Genomic DNA, 17,825 nt, shown 5'->3' with positions numbered 1-17,825 from the left:
GATTCTTTATACAAACAAACATTTCAAAATAGAGATAAACAATCTGATTGCAGATATAAAGGCGTTTGTTAATAATGTCAATTGTTATTTATTTAGTATTCTATGAGGTAAACAATAAATTAAATAGATTGATATATTTATAGTTAGTAGGTAGGCCATTCAATCTAATACATAATTATATAATATAAAAAGAAACACAAATTAACCTTAGCACACTAAAAAGTAGAAAATATTTATAAATATGTGGAGAGTATAAATACTTGTAAGATTTAAAACTAAAAACGTGGGGTGCATGCAATTGATAATAATACATTAGTTCAATAGGTGAAGGTAATTATTGTAAATTATCTATTGCATGCACCCCACGTTTTTAGTTTTAAATCTTACAAGTATTTATACTCTCCACATATTTATAAATATTTTCTTCCTTTTTAGTGTGTTTAAAAACGTTTTGTTTTTAAAAAGTTTTTTATTTATAAATTTATTATGTTGTAATCGAATGGCGGAGCATTAATAAAAGGCAAGCAAGCTACAAACGTTGTTTGAAAAGGGAGATTATTTGTCGTTTGTTTCATGAATCCACCCCATCCTAAAATGTCGGACACCGACACACATCTTCCACTTGCTGAAAATCCACATCAAGTCCACAACAGACGGTTTGTCATTATACTTTGAAGTATATAAGTTGCTGAGATCCACAACTGTTATATCTTATAGCCCATGAGAATTTTCTTTTTAAAAACTTTTTAAGGAAACAAACTCCCATCTCCCCAACTTCATGAGCGGGTAAAATACTTTTAAGTCTGTCTATTTTCTGATCTGGAGCAATAGTACTTTTTCGTGTTATCAGATGTATCCCCCCATTGTATGGAATGTTTTACATCCATCCAACGTACGAGTATTAAAATCAGCATTGTCGTAAACAAACTTCAAATTTGGATTCAGCACCCCAAAAAACATAAAGAAAACAAAAGAAAACAATTACACCAAAACTTTCCATTTCAAAGCACCATTTGACTGTGCTAAGTATGGCGTAAAAGATTTAACAAAGCTTATTAAAAGTTCACGTTTTTGAAACACCTTTTATAATCACTTGATATTAACTTATGACCGTACACGTTGTTTTAACTATTTAAAATTCTAAACTGTTACGTCCTTTATACTAAAGTTTACAACGCTAAGTAGTATTAGTATTGTACCGTAGTTGCGTTCTGGACACTCGGCATATGTTTAATTTGTATTAAAATGCTCGTCACTGGCAATTTCAATTTTTAGTTAGGCTATAATGCCTGTAATTTAGCAATTTTTTCAAGCACCTAAGTCAACACAGGTTTGAATCGAAACAGCCTTGGATTTTACGTTGAAACGTTGACAAACTTTGGTATTGTCCTTTACTAAAATGTTAACAAGACGTTGTGGTTGGTGAATATCAAGACAAATTTTAAAAACCCCAACATTAGCTTATAAAATGTAAATACAATTTAATCAAATTGGCCATGTTTATTTTTAGTTGGCCTAGATGAATAGAATTTCTTAGCGCAATTTAAGGATTACATTGGATAAAGTATGAATGTTAGATAATGGGATATTGGCAAAATAAAAATATCCCTTTTGTAGTAGGGACTACGCAGTTTTTAAATTAAGCCCGTGTCGACGTGTAGGCTTCCTGGAAGCGCCCCTCCCGTCGCAAGGTCCTCCACCAAAATTGGTGTAAACTTCCATACAAAGGGAATGAGGTGGTTCTTTTTAAAGAATATAATAAGATCAATAAAAATTTGGCTAGAGGTTGTGGCCTAACAGAAGCTGAGTTCAAATAATACTTGAAAATGGTCGGAGACGTTATTCCTCTTAGAAGTCTTTATGGGAGATCAAGGGACGGGAACCAGTGCAGGCACTGTCCTGTATCTGAGAAATGTATTCTTGAAACTCTTGCCCACGTCCTTGGAAAGTGCCCATTTATTAGTCTTCTACGGAATACCCGCCACCATACGATCAGAAAAATCATAGCTGATCAATTCAGAAAGAAAATTTACGAGGTATATGAAGAGGTCACAGCTATAGAAGAAGAGGCCTCTGTGAGGTGAAGTGACATCATTGTTATAGACAAGGCGAAAGATTTCGGTCTCATTATAGATCCAACAGTTCGTCTTGAGACACACGAAAATCAGCCACAGGAAGTCCATGAAGAAAAAGTAAATATTTATTAGAAAACTATCCCCTATTATTCGGAAAAATATAAAATATCTAAATTTGAAGTATATGGACTACTCATTGGATCAAGAGGAACAATTCCTCAACAAGTTGAGAACTTTTGGAAGAAATTCAATTTGGAAAATCAAGTGCTATATTTAATATCTTTAACCGTCATAAAATTTTCTATTAATATTATAAGAAACCACCTATATAACAATTATCATAATTAGGTTTAAACAAACTTGTAAAAATTCATGTCCTATTATTCTTTGTTGTACAGCAGACTACAATGTGTAGTAAGATTTCAATTTTTTTTTTTAAATAAATTTTGAATTTATATATAAGGATACGCTATATAAACAATAGCAGCTGATAAATATCTTTGCCATATATTGTAGGTGGGATGCAGTTTGCAGCACAGTATTGTATGAATGTTGCGTTGTCAAAATTGACGGAGCCGAGAAAATCCTTCCAGAGTGTTTGATACTTGGAAAACTGCAAAGACATGTAAACTAGGATTGCTTGCGTTCATAGCAGTGAAAGCCAGTTAAGCGAAGCTCTCACGTTTCATGGCTTTTAATAAATCAACAAATTAAAACAACGTTTATGGATATAATACAACTATTGTATCAATTTAACTTATTAGTTTGTCTCAGAAAACTATCAACATCTATAACAAGTTTCATAAGTAAAGCTCAATCAATCAATCAATCAATCAAGAAATTTATTTACACAATAATTACCATACATAGGTTACAAAAGTGCAAAAACCACAAATGGTTTGTCTGCACTAAAAATATTGTTTCTTAATTACCATACAGTTTGTCAGTTTGAATCAGTAGCATGCAGTTTTACGAGTCCTTAATTGTCTCTTGAGTGATTAATAACAAAAAAAAGACAAAAATATCTGTAAAAATTCAACAGTAACAATAATAAATAAACTATTAGAATAAATAACAATAATCTTTAACTTCAACTAAAAATGTAAATAAATTAAATGTATATTATTTTAATAAATTAAATTTGTAACAAATCATTCCAAACAAGTTCCTTTAAATAATTCTTATACATGCTATAACTATTTACAAAAACCATATGATTTGTGAGTTTATTAAAACATTTGGGAACATAAACTTCAAGTGTTCTACTTCCATACTTATTCCTGTGCTTTGGTACAAAATAATAATTCCTTCTAACATCATATGGGTGATTATTGACAATTTTCAAGCTGTCATCAAATAAATGATCAGTGGATATCAAAAAAACATACAACTTACTAACAGGTAGCAGTCTAACAAAATGAAAAATAAATGAGCTGTGAACATTACATAGTCTTTATATCCTTTGTATCTATTTTTTTTTCATGCTTGCCTTATGTCATCTGTTGAACTAATAGTAGTTCTAGTTGAACCTGAACAATCGATATTTTCTCAATCTTGGCATGAAGAACTAGGCAGAAATAATCCTGCATGGATCCATATTATTAGCATATGTAATTATTGTTAAATACTTACCTGCTTTGAGATAATTGCACAAATAGTTTTCACCATGGTAATAGCGAAAATATTGGTTTGAAAATACCTAGTAATTTAAAACTGCTGATTCATATAGACCTAGTTGTTTTAATTTCCAATCACGTAAGATAAATATCATTTTTATTCATTGTGACCCTTAGTTGGAATATATTATTGATAAAATAAAAGGATTAACTTATCCAGCCACAGTTGGTATGGCAACTAGTTTCGTTCCTAGAACTTCGTCAGGTCATTGTATGCAAACACATCATCAATGTATTAATACATTGTGGTATGTCAAAAGATTCTTTAAAATACTGTCAAAATAGCAAAAGTGTAAACTAGTCATGTTGATCAAATAATTAAAATGGAATAAAAAGTGATAAAACTGGGTAAGTAACTGCGCTCCTCGGTCCGCGAATCGCCTACAAAGGGTAGACATTTCCTAAGCGTGTAGTTCAATGCTTTAATAAAAGTTGGAATCTTCATTTAGAACCTCTGGCCCTAAACTCAAATACTAAACATTCCTCAAACAACGGGAAAATCTAAAGGTTTTTGCTAGTAAGACGACTGTGTGTTTTTATATGAAAAAATCGAAAGGAACATTATTTACTTTAATTTACGGCTTTGTGTATCGGTGGTTTAAAACCGTATTTGTTTAATCGAATTTAGAGCCTTTATACCAGTACTAATGGGATTTTATACATTTGATCATAGGTACGCAATATTTTTACTCAATTTATGCTCAGATAAAATGATTTAAAATTAGTTATAATTTGTGAGGTTAAATTGTTTTAGTGATACTCCAAAATAATTAACGTTGAACATAAATTTGTAAGGTTTGGTGAACAATCACGTCCGTAGCAATTATGTTGATTTATTCTTGTGTTGCTCGGAAAAATTTTTTTACTTACGACCCTTCAGAGTATAAGGTGTGGGGGGAAAATTACTGACATGTAAAATACAAACATTGACTTTAAATGTGATCAAATTTAAATAGGAGCTTATTGAAATGTGATTCATATCCGGCAGCACTTGACAGTTTCAAATCCAGCATGAAGTTGAATTTCTTATTTAAATGTACGTTAAGTAACCTTTTCGCAATACAGTTTGAATAACAACTTAAATAACAAACATATTTAAACAACATCTTCCTTAAAGTACGGATAACTATGACGTGTTTCACCTGAATGTAAATTTAAATGAGTGAAACCCCTATTAAATCAAAGGCTTGTGTTTTTTTTTGTAATTAGTGCCATTAATGACAAAGGTATAAAAGAATTATGAGCCACAATGCCATTTACAAGTATAACTCAAATCGTTCTATCATAAAGCTTTGAACGGTGTTAGTCTGTAAGTGGAAATAGTACAATCTCACTACATAAAAATAAGTGCATCCTTTAGTGTCCTTTGTAAACTATTAGAAACATTGGGGTAAAATGATTATATTTTGAAAGTTAAATTCTTTATTTTATTACTGGCACGTTTAGGAAGTTTTTTTACCAAGCATTTTCTTCGTCTGATCCCATTTGGTCTAGAAATCTATCTAGCACGATTCTGAAGCCCAATATCGTATTGACTTTTTCTCGTATTCTCCACGGAATTTTCCGAGTATTACGTACAACTGAAAAGAAGAAAATAAATTTGTTATGGTCAACTCACAAAAGGTAATGATTGGTATACGTTATTTCGGTCCCCCGTGCATAGGAATTGTATTATCCTCAATAATATATATAATACAATTATACAATTATAATTCAATTACAATTATATATAATACAATTACAATATAATTGTAATACAATTATATATAATTGTGATTATATGTAATCACAATCAACTTGTTCGCTAGCTTACAAACCCAAATTACGCAAATATTGGTTCTGTAAGCAGAAAAAATAAAAGGTCTACTGATATACATTATCAATAACCTAGCCATCTTGACCGGCTGCATTGGCTAGTATCATGAGACTTTTGACATTACATCATGGAGGACACAGATCCATATGTTTTATTTGGACATTGAGTTGTAAAACCAAATATATGTATTTTACTTTTATCCAAATGTTTCTTCATAATTTAGAATTTTGACATCTTTCACGTGACAAGGTCATTTAAAACTCAATAGCTTAAACATTAGTTTGCTACCAAATTAAAATTGTTATTACATAAATACCAAAGTATTCGGGAATCAATTCCTTCATTTGAGCATATAAATAACAAAGAATAGGAGAGAGTAACAAGAAATAAATAACCTGTGAGATTCTTTTACAAATTATCTACTCCCATTTATATTTATCTAAGCTATTTTGCAAATACATACAATATACAGATTAATATCTTTCAACATATTTTGAAGAATCTTACGTTTTATCATTAAGTAAGTAATGATATAATAATTAGAATACAGTCAGAGCTTTTTATAGAAGAAAATAAACGCATTGCCAGCTCAATATTATGTGTCAGTATTTTAGAAATAGTAATCAAGTCAAAATAATATGACATTTTATAATAGTCAAAATAACATTTTAAAGTTTTCAAACATACTCCCCAGTAGCCTTCGTGGTACAATGCAGGATACTCTAGCGGCGCTCCAAGTTTTGGACAGAGGTTCTTTATGAAATCCTCATGAACAACATCCACATGCACTGTGAGCAGAACGACCCGATCATACGATGAGTCGTACTCATTTTTTAAGTTATCCTAGTAACATATAATAATACTCATTAATAATACTATAGTAAATCAATTTTTATAGCAAAACAGTTGTTCATAAACATACAAAAATGTATTTTTTCAAGTACAGTACTGAAATATATATAAAAAAAAACTGATTAACCCCTCCACAGCACACCTTCACATTTATGAGTTTCCGTTTGTTGATTGGATTTTTGCTAAACACAATAACATGAAATAATAAAATTAAGTTGAACGAGTACAGAGAAGGTATTAACACATGTTTTCAGTCAAATACAATAACTTAAAATTAGATAAAAAAATCATTAACTACAAACTTGATCAAAATACATGGTATATGGAAAAAGTATTGTTTTTAGACTAATGACAAAATGGCGTCTGTGTTTGCTAACGTTCTCGCTTCGAATCGAATCAATGGTTATAAGTAGCTACACTCTACCTTCCATTGGATACTTTTGTACTTACCTTACCTTACCTCCGTGGCCACTTAAGCCTTAAGAGGCTTTTGGCCTCGACAAAAATGTGCATATATTCTAGTCTATCGCCTGCCTTTTACTAATGCAGACACCAGTCTGTATATGTAGCGGTCTTCCGTTGTTCCAACTTGGTCTTTCCACCTCATTCTAGGTCTTATAAGTGGTCGTCTACCTTGTGGCACTCATTGGAATAAGGTTATAACAATTAAATTATCCTCTCTCTTTAACACTTGGCCTGCCCACATTAGTTTTTCTTAGCTCTATTCTTTTTAGCTCTATATTCTTTCTTATAGCTAAGCCTTCGTTATCTTGAACTGTTTCGTATATTTTTAGCGAATTTCCCATATAGGGAATAGGCTATTACCGTAGTACTCATGGTAAGACCTGGACCCGGGACCGATTTACTTTTTCGTTTTGAGTCCCAAGAGGCCAAAAACACCATCCGTTCAAATTAATGTGTGTGTGTGTGTGTGTCCGTTAGAACGATATCTCGAGCAAAAAATGATCCAATTTCAATGAAATTTGGTACAAACGTGTAAACCTACATTTATTCGAACGAGTTCACGAACCAGCATGATCTGACCATGGAAATTGGAATTATGGGGGGTTTTATGGGTAAAAATTAGGTTTTTCCCATTTTTGACCTAAAAAACATAAAATTTTGCAATTTATTTGGAAACCATTTTGCAGAACTAAAATAAAAAAAATTTAGTTAAAATATATTTAAGGGTTGTTAAGCGCCTAACAGTTACGGAGAAAATTAAAAAAAATTTAAATTTAAAAATCCTATGTTATTTTTATGGAGAATATGTAAACTTGTTGTAGTTTGCTTGTTTATGAACATATTTTGATAACATTTGGAAAATGCATTTATTTCATACTAAACTATTTTACATTTTACTAAAAACACCGACCCTGTCACAGCAAACCTAAGTACTCGTTAAACTGATGATATTTAAATATTCACTAAATGTGATATTTTTAATGAGATATTTTAGTATAAAACCAAACAGGCAAATGGAAATTCGCTTAGTCTGCAGGTTTGCTGTGGTGGGGGTATTTTCATCACTCTACTCTTGAACAGAATAAGCTTTTTTGGAGTCACTGGTCAGTGTCCATCTATTTCTTTAACCATACGGTAGTCCTGGGATATTAATTATGTTATGGTATCATTTGATTTTAGTTTTTCTTTAGGACCATTTGGAGCTAATTTTTTTCTGAGGACCAATATTTAAAACTTCACAGGTTTTAAATTTTAATTTTCAACGAAAACTTTGGTATATCGACGGATATACTTGAAATATAAGGAAAAACTAGATATCGACGTGTAAACGACTTATAACGTGTACAAACTAAGGACGATTTGCAAAAATAAAGAAAAAAACATTTCCCTGCCATGAATTTAAATCTTTATAGCTTAAACTTATATTCACATATATTGAATTTACAACAAAACTTAGTTTAATAAATCATTTTGAGGTATATACTTCAAGATTACACATTTCCTAAAAATGCAAATCCTTTACGGTAGGAACCACGAATACTAGAAAAATACTGGTATGGATCATAAACATAAACAAATGACGTTTTTGGCCCGAATCCTATACTAATAGCATTAACATATGGTTTAGACAGTTTCATTTAAGCAATGTTAAATAATGTTTACTTTCGGGTCAAAAACGTCACTTGTTTATGTTTATGATCCATACCGGGTCTTTACTAGTATTCGTGGTAGGAACTTACTTGATTTGGCTCGATCATGAAAGATTGTACAATCAACATCAATATTTTGTAACAAAAATTAAACATAAATATTTCAGTTACAGTTTGCAGAAAGAAACCCAGCTGATCGTTAGACTTAATAATCTTGCGCAAAGCAAACTTTTCACAAGTTAAAATTCAATTTCTTAGATATTTCCTCTCAAAATTATCTTTCTTTCAACAGAAGAATCACAAAAATTCATCATGTTTAATTCAGAATCTGTAAATCAGAAAATGTTCCCACGTTTTAATTTTTTAAGATTGCATAAGTAGGCTTGGCCCCGATTTGGCAGAAATCACGTTACAGGTAAATCACCTGTATATGTATGCTTTCCCGCCAGCCGTTCCCGCCATCTGACGTAATTATATGTAGGTATCTATAATATTAAAACGAAATATATTGCTGCAGTGCAGTTAGTGCTGTTAGTGCAGTGTTTTTTTATTTCACGATTCTGGATCAACCATTTGACGGATTTTCATGATTTTTGTGTTGAAAGAAAGATAATTTTGAGAACTAGGGAATGTCGAAGCCATAATTTTAGTTTAGAGTCCGAGTTTTTTAGAAATTAAGTTTTAATTTTTAAAAAGTCTAGCAGCCGACGTTAAGATTCTAAACTAGCTTTTGGCATAAAATAATTTGCTTAACATAACAGCTGTAAACATTCAGCTTTTGTGTCACAAATTCAGCATTTGGTAAAAATGTAAAGACATACTTAGAGTTGACTTATTTATACTATGTGTAATGCTAATCATTGATACGTTCAATTCTTCTGTAAGAGGATGACAGATTAATTAAATATACATAGTAAAATACTAGGAGATGTTAAAATTATTTCTTAAAGCAATCTTTGTAATCTTCGAATTTGTTTTAGAGCAATATTAGTACAGGTAAAATAGGGTTTTGTAAACAACAAAATTTGTACATTCATGAAATTTCACCTGTGAGTTACTAATAATATGAGAAATGAAGATCCGATGAGTCCCCAAAATTTTGGACGTCCTAAGGCCCTTTTTTCTCCGAAGGGCCCTTGTTCCTGAATAATTTTGTTTTTACGATTAAGGTCGAGTGAGGTGTGGTTTTCGATGGTTTTAGTTATTTTAAATCGATTGGGACTAGTTTTAAGTGTATTAAACCTCTCCATACAGGGTGTTTCGTAATATTATTACTTTTTACGATATTTAAACATTTATTTATAAAGTAATAAAATTAGTTACCTCCATGCTCTATATAAAAGGGGATTATTGAAGATAATTGTAATTCTTTACTACGTAAGGGGAATGGATCACAAGGAGTAAGAGAAAATATTACATTCCCCCATCACAGCAAACCTGCAGACCTAGCGAATTTCCGTTTTATTTACTTGATTTTCAATAAAATCTAGAATAGCATTGCGTTTAAAGATTACCTAGGTTTGCTGCTACAAGGAGGCTAATAAAGTGTGTTTATAGCCAAATATTAATAGCCTAGTATAAAACAAATAAATTTGACAAGTTTGATATATATATCTGTTAACAAACAAACAAAATAATTTTACACTATTCTACTTAAAAATAACATGGGAATTTTAAATTTACAATTTTAGTATTTTTATCCGTAACTAATAACCATACAAAAACACGTTAATATACTAAATTGTTTGTTTTTAATCTATTTAAAATGTTCTAGAGAAAAATTGGGAAACTTTGTGTTTTGAGGGTAAAGTAAATAAGAAAACCCAATTTTTACCCCATAAACCTCGTTCCCATTGTTCAGGACAAAAATGCTTGTACCGACAATGCTGCTCTGATCTCTTAGTGCTGTCCTGCTCGTCATAACCACGAAAGATAACCGTACTTGTATTGATTGAAAATAAGTTTGAGGAACTTAAGATACAAGTTGCAAACGTCAGTATGTATGAAAGGTGTTTTTGCACCACATTGTTCGTGATTTAAGATTGGTGTTGCCTGTTCTGCAATATGCAAGGTTTTAGGTTTGTTAAGGGGAATCCTGCTTGAACACCAACTTGGACAAAATCAGTAAAGATGGACAAGTTGCTAAGAATAATAAAATTGTTAACGAGTCGTCTGAGAATAATTATTGTGATTATGAAATCGTAAAGAGAGATACTACGGAAATTGTAGAAAAATAGCTTTAGTTTAAGAACTTCATTCTAATATGTAATGTAAGGTTTTATACAAATACAATTGTTTAGCTTTTAATAAATGTAAAAAAATAACATAAAAAACTACCTAAGAAAAATACATATCAATTTGAAATTGTCCTTAATAGATTTGCATAAAAACACGTTGAAATATTATTCACACCACCTTAAAAGTTGAAATTTTGCTTAGTAGCCTATGTTATTATGTTATAGTGTAAAACTTCCATCCCCTTTTAGCGAACATTTCATATAGGAAATAAACTGTTACCGAAGTACTTATGGTAAAACATAGACCCGAAACCGATTTACGTTTTCATTTCGATGCCCCCAGAAGCCTAAAGCACCATCCAATCAAAATATTATATATGTGTTTATATACATATATATTTATATATATATAATATAATATATCCATGTTATATACGTGTCCGTAAACATGATAACTCTAGTAATTTTGGTTCAATTTTAACGAAACCTGCATAATCGGTCCATGGAACAGGGTTTTATGTGGTAAACATTTTTAATCTTTGACCCTCAAAAGACTAAGTTTCCCAATTTTTCTCTAGAGCATTTTAAAGAGCTTAAAGAAAACAAATAATTCAGTATATTAACGTGTTTTGTAAGTGTATTAGTTACGAATAAAATTCAAAAATTTTAATTTTAAAACTCCATGTTATTTTTTAGGAGAATAGTGTGAAATTATTTTTGACTGGTATTCATAGATATGTCTTAGTAAAACTTGTCAAATTTATTTGTTTTATGCTAGGCTATTAATATTTTACTATAAACACACTTTATTAGCCTCCTTGTAGCAGCAAACCTAAGTATTCATTAAACTCAATGCTATTTCAGATTTAATTGAAGATCGGGCAAATGAAAATTCGCTTAGTCTGCAGGTTTGCTGTGACGGGGGTATTTAATATTTTGTCTTACTCCTTGTGATCTTTCACTCTTACTCTTATAAAGTAGAGAATTAGTTATTTTCAATAATCCCCTTTCATATAGAGCATGGAGATAACTAATTTTATCACTTTATAAATAAATGTTTAAATATCGTAAAAATTGGAGTGGTTTAATACACTTAAAACTAGTCCCAATTGATTTAAAATAACTAAAACCATCGAAAACCACACCTCACTCGACCTTAAACGTAAAAACACAATTATTCAGGAACAAGGGCCCCTCGGAACAAAAAAAGGCCCCAAAAAGGGTCTTAGGACGCCCAAAATTTTGGGGACTCATCGGACTTGTCGGAACTCACAGGTGAAATTTCATGAATGTACAAATTTTGTTGTTTATATGGAGTGTTTTTGTATTATTTTACCTGTACTATATAATTTGTTTTAACTAACAGCTGGTTAAATATAAATTATGGAACTATGAGGTTATTTTATTTACTCTTATTTTGTAATTGATTATAGGAAATAAGTAAGATTAGTAGACCACCTAGATAAGTAACACCATCGATGTATACAAGTCGAGGCTCTGTACACGAGTCTTAAAAAGAGGATATGCTTATTAATTTACTGCTCAACCTTTTTAGGAAAGGGTAGGAAAATCCATTTTTTACAAGTTTTAATTTATCTTGGTTTGTTTACAATCAATGTTTTTGAATGCTTAAACTTTGTTTGGATTAGGCCCGGAAATATTTATGTCATAAAGGAGATCAAGAATCTTCAGGAATACGATTTTAAATTACCACCACAACCTCAGACGGGTTTTATCCAAAGATATATAGATGAATGAAATAGATTGAGTACAACGTCAATTCCTAGGTCAATCTTTTGTGAAATCTAAAACGTTGTTTGGCGTGTGTTTAGTTGTGGTTTAGTTTGGAGGCTTTGAATATTTTATGGTTTAAATAAATGAATATGGGGGATTACAGTGTACATTTATTCAATGAGGGTGGTTTAATTATTAAGGATATTAGAACTGATAACGGAATGGATAATAAACATAGACAATTAATTACGTCACTAGCTCTACTAGCGTGTTTACGTTTTAAATTTCTTCACCATGTGACCAGTTAGTTCTTTTGTTCAAATGAATATTATTTTATTTTTGACTCAGCTGTTTACCAAAACAAACTATATGTTGATGTTTTTACTTTTCTTTGTTTACACTTATTTATTTAGCAATTGATGCAGTGAAATTGATATGTGTGGACGATTCGTTTAATGATGTCAGGACACCAACGTTATAATTATGTGTACTGTGAATTTTATTGGATGTTTTCGTTTTATTTTAGGGAGTTTCTATTCAGACCTACTGGAAGTTGTGTATAGTATGAGTAATTGTATTGTGGTGATATTGATTATTAAAGAGGCGATGGAATTGGAAGGTGATATCGTTGACTAGGCCTATACACTACTTCTCAATTGATAATTACTCTTTCAACTGTAGGCTGCAATAAAATTTGGCTTTATACGTGTAAGCTAACTGTTCTGAATTATACACAGTTTTAACTGACTACTCCCGTACGTAGGACGGGCTAGCACCTCGTTTCTATTAATTATTAAACTACGGATAAAAAGTGTGACCGGGTATCGAACCCCGATCTCCTAGATGCAGGTCTGATGCCCTATCCATTGGGCTACGACAGCAATTATAGGTCCGGCGTTTATAGGTAAATGACAACATCAAGCTCCTAATTTACATATACAGGGTGTGTAAAAAAACATTATATTTTTATTTTATTTCATACATATCTATATGCTGTAGTCCATAACAAATGCGAAACAAATGATAATTAATTATCCAATGGCTTAAGCGGAACTTTACCATTAAGTATAAAAAACGGCCTTTGTAAAAGCCACCAAATGTTGAATGTTAAATTTACATTTCATAGATGTTATGTATATTTGGGGTGTCTAACGGGGTAACGGGAGTGTGTAAATGTTTCTTCCTAGCGGTTGATTGTGTATGAAGCTGTGTATGAGCCAGAGGTTCACGGGTTTGATCCTTACTGAACGTTTCATTTCCGGTTGGGGTTTTTTTGATATAGTGTTGTAACGTAGTGGGAGCAGTTGGGTATTTAACACTAGAAGCAGCTAACTAGTGGCCTTTGTTTGGTCATGTCTTGGATTTCAGTGTTATCATATGTTTCTGTTTGTCGTTAAACGCAATATTTTAAATAATTAAATTGCTTATTTACACATTTTGAATAGGGAGACAAACATACAGTAACTAACAGTACATGGACAGTAAATTTTATTAATCTGTTATGTCGTAAACATTTATCAATATAAATTACTGTTGAAGCGTTTCAACCCAAAGGAAAGTTCCAGGTTATAAAGACATTTTTATAACGGCTACATCAATAAGGGCACGTGCCACTTTATATTTTAATGCTGATATCTTTGTGTTTAAACTTTACATTAATACTATAAAGGAAATACGCTTGATTTGTCAAACAAATATTTTAAGCTTAAATAACCGTGTAGTCTAAGGTGGATAACCGGGTGATGGGTAGGGGAGGGCTATTACATAGTTGGGGGTGGGTGGGGTGCTAGGAGGCGGGGCTTCGCCTCCGTGAATGGAATGGGACTCCTGACGCAGGTAGAGCTGAGGATTATAAGGGTTAATCTGGGACCGTGGGCGAACTAGGACTAATTAGGTTACGGGCGAAATAAAACTCGGGCGGAATAGGACTACAAGTGGCGAGACCACCTTCTGTTGACTTCATCTCTGAATCTCTGAAGACTTTTAGAAGCTCTTTCAACCAGCTAGTCAGTAGTTCCTAGAAGGGTTTTTATGTTCCTCTTGGTCACATTTTGAATGTTAAGGGAGCCAATTATCGATTGTTGTTATTCCTGGATTGTTATCGTTGTTAGATATGTATTCATCTTATTATAGCTAGTTGTATATTGATTATAGCTTATTCAGATATTGATTATGTTATTATTGTTATGATATTTTTCTTTTTTTCTTGTTTTCTGTCATCTACCAGCTGAACTATTTCGAACAAAGTTGTTTGGTGTTATTTAAGATGTTATCTTAATTTGGTATATCATTATAGAGTCTATAATTGTTACTTCAGCTGCTAAATATTTTTTATTATTTTGTTATGCTTGATTGCTGATTGTTGCTATTTTCAACTCTTTTTGTCAGCAACTTGTACATTTATTATGTAAATTGGTATGTACCATTTGGAATAATTAATAAATAAATACCCCCACTGCAGTAAACCTTCATACTTAGCGAATTTCCATTTGCCTGATTGGATTTATTCTCAAATGTCTCTTTAAAATTATTACATTTATTTTCTATTTAAATATAATTGGTTTAACGAGTACTTAGGTTTGCTGCAACAAGGATGATGTATAAGTGTTTTTGTTGTAAAATGTTAATACTGTAGTTTAGTAAGGAATGAATGTATTTTCCAAATTTGATCAAAATATGTTCATAAACAAGCAAACTACAACAGTTGACTTATTGTCCATAAGAATAACAAGGGAATTTTAAATTTACAATTTGTTGGCATTTTCTCCGTAACCATTAGGCGCATAGTAACGCTTCAATATACTAAATTATTTGTTTTTTTAAGCTCTACAGAATGGTTTGGAAAGAAATTGTGAAATGTTGTGTTTTAGGGTCAAAAATGGGAAATACCTATTTTTACCCTCATAAAACCCCCCATAAAACCCCCCATAAACCCCCGTTCCCATAGTCCGATCATGCTGGTTCGCGAACTCGTTCGAATAAATGTAGGTTTACACGTTTGTACCAAATTTTATCAAAATCGGATAATTTTTGCTCAAGTTATCGTGCTAACGGGTATATATATATATATATATATATATATATATATATATATGAATTTGAATGGATGGTGTTTTTGGCCTCTAGGGACCTCAAAACGTAAAAGTAAATCGGTCCCGGGTCCAGGTCTTACCATGAGTAATACGGTAATAGCTTATTCCCTTTATGGGAAATTTGCTAATAAGGAGAAATTTGCCTGTTTTGTGAGAACGATATTTCGGCATTTGCGCAAACTAGAAATACTAGAAACCAGAAATACACAGTCCACACCACGAAGTGGGTAAACATTTCTGACATTGTCAGAATTCGGCGTTTGAGTGTAACGTATGTACATCGATGACTCCCCATTATACATCAAAATCTCCAGCATGTTAGTCATGCTAGGATACTTTTAACTTTTCTAAGTGTTTAAAAATGTACTACTCACAAAAAAATGTGCTTTTATTGCCTCCAGGCAACCATATTCTTTTGTTGTCTTGCAGTCTGGCTGGTAGTTGTGAAACAAAGTGTAAATACGTCTATCTGGGTAGTTTTCATATCTGTTTTCGTATGTAGACTAGAAACCCCAAACAGGTGATAATCAGACTCGAATCAAACTTTGGATAAGATAGATTTATGTATGCATTTCATTCCACGCAATTATTTAGTTACTACGATTCCTGTAGTAATATGTCGGAGTATTTTAATGTGAAGTTTAAGACCCTAATGTGTAAATCTTATTTTTAATCTAGTGCATGTATTAATGATTTAATCACACGATTGTATTTTTTTATAAATAGACAAGTTTAAAAGCTGAAGAAGAATGGGTGTTTAAATCTCAGAAGAATAGAACCACATTCATAAAGAATCTAAATTAAACCCTTGACAAGAAATATTCTGGCAGGTTAATGAGCATAGTTTATTAGTTGAGATAATGATTATATACTTACTTTGTCAGTAACATCGACGTATATGTACTGTAAAATAAGTTTCAATCATTATTCAAGCCAAATACGTGACAGTAATAGTTAAGTGGTAACTTTAAAAAAATTGCAGTTGAAAGAAATAATTTCTATAAAAGCAAATTTTCTATTTATATTATTCACTGGCGGAGGAATATTGGTTGATCTCCGTAAAAGTTAAATCATATATAGACAGGTCAACAAGGTACAGAACAGGTCAGGTGGAGGTATGTATTATCCAACAATAAAAATGTCCTATACTAGCCATAGCATGGGGAATCAGCACAAAATTTGACTAAAACTTGGTTAGGACAAACAATTACAACACCTAAAGAACACTTAAAACCAACTAGTTTAAGCACAAAGTAAAAAATACAATTTCTTATGGAAGAAAGGGACAAAGTTATTTTCTTCCAACAGTTCTAATACTATTCTAATTTTTTATTATTTGTGAATATTCATGTGCAGAGCTTTTTCAGTAAGAGGTCATGTTCAACCAACAATATTTCTAATTTTGTTGGCCAACATTGAATCTATCATAAACAATAAGAATTCACGGCAGACGAAACAGGAAACCCAGACAGCAAAGCAAAATGCACATAGAAATCAAGGTAGAATGAATTTGCTTATAAGGAAATGTCTTGTATTTCTTATAGACCATTTAAAATAAAATTTAGCTGCTGAATACTATATGTTTCAAGATACGTGCCTACCTCAAACTAAATCAGGACGTGTACATTTGAATAGTGTAAATCTGTATGTAGCTTTTGAGTTACATGCAACCAACCTACAAGTTTGATATATATGGCAAGGCCAAGCTACTGTAATATCATCAATAAAATGTTTAAATTTTTGAATATTTAATTCTTACAGTTCACAATAATAGGCTAATATGGAAGAAACCACCATTTCTATAGGTCAAATCAGTTGTCCGAGTTAAATAAATAGCTTCTAGAAAATCAATATTGACGAGATAACAATACCTATTGATTTATATTTTTTATCAGACATAAATCGTTCTTATCATCTCTACAGACTCAGATGTAAAATGTTAGGTTTCATGTGTATCAAACTAAAATTAAACTGGCGTAACTTGACATTTTCAACTTATTTTCATCTGCACATTGGCATCATGGACATTCGGTTAAACATTAAACATAGCACCCTGTTTATGTATGCCCATATTGTATACTAGCTGTGTGCCCGTTCTACGCACGGGGATCTTATCGTAGTCAGATGAAACCTTCTTATATTAAAAACAGTAGTTGGTTTGCATATTTGCAGATATGCTGGCAAAACTATTATATATAAACTTCGCAAATACAGTATCTGAGAGTTCAA

The 17,825-nt window shown here is 31.6% G+C and overlaps 1 protein-coding gene across 8 annotated transcripts in view; it reads right to left on the bottom strand.

Annotated features, from left to right (window-relative positions):
• The window catches only part of LOC128988985 (uncharacterized), a 388,279-nt gene that overhangs the window by 8,099 nt on the left and 362,355 nt on the right, over window positions 1–17,825 (bottom strand). For 3 of the 8 annotated variants that reach the window (XM_054410826.1, XM_054410851.1, XM_054410844.1), the window contains 4 exons: window positions 16,473–16,499; window positions 15,971–16,099; window positions 6,255–6,410; window positions 5,162–5,331 (listed from right to left, as the gene is read on the bottom strand). In XM_054410826.1, coding sequence (XP_054266801.1) covers window positions 5,254–5,331; window positions 6,255–6,410; window positions 15,971–16,099; window positions 16,473–16,499 — 390 coding nt within the window. In that variant the 3' untranslated portion in view covers window positions 5,162–5,253. Of the gene's footprint in view, window positions 1–5,161; window positions 5,332–6,254; window positions 6,411–15,970; window positions 16,100–16,472; window positions 16,500–17,825 lie in introns of those variants that run through there. The other 5 variants (XM_054410835.1, XM_054410854.1, XM_054410870.1 and 2 more) reach the window with 5 other exon arrangements.

The sequence above is a fragment of the Macrosteles quadrilineatus genome, unplaced genomic scaffold (genome assembly GCF_028750875.1).
Source record: "Macrosteles quadrilineatus isolate MER2022 unplaced genomic scaffold, UCM_ALF_1.0 Scaffold_1__1_contigs__length_201487025, whole genome shotgun sequence".
NCBI classification, from domain to species: domain Eukaryota; kingdom Metazoa; phylum Arthropoda; class Insecta; order Hemiptera; family Cicadellidae; genus Macrosteles; species Macrosteles quadrilineatus.
The sequence above is the reverse complement of the archived record's forward strand: the minus strand, read 5'-3'. Positions and strand labels throughout refer to the sequence as shown.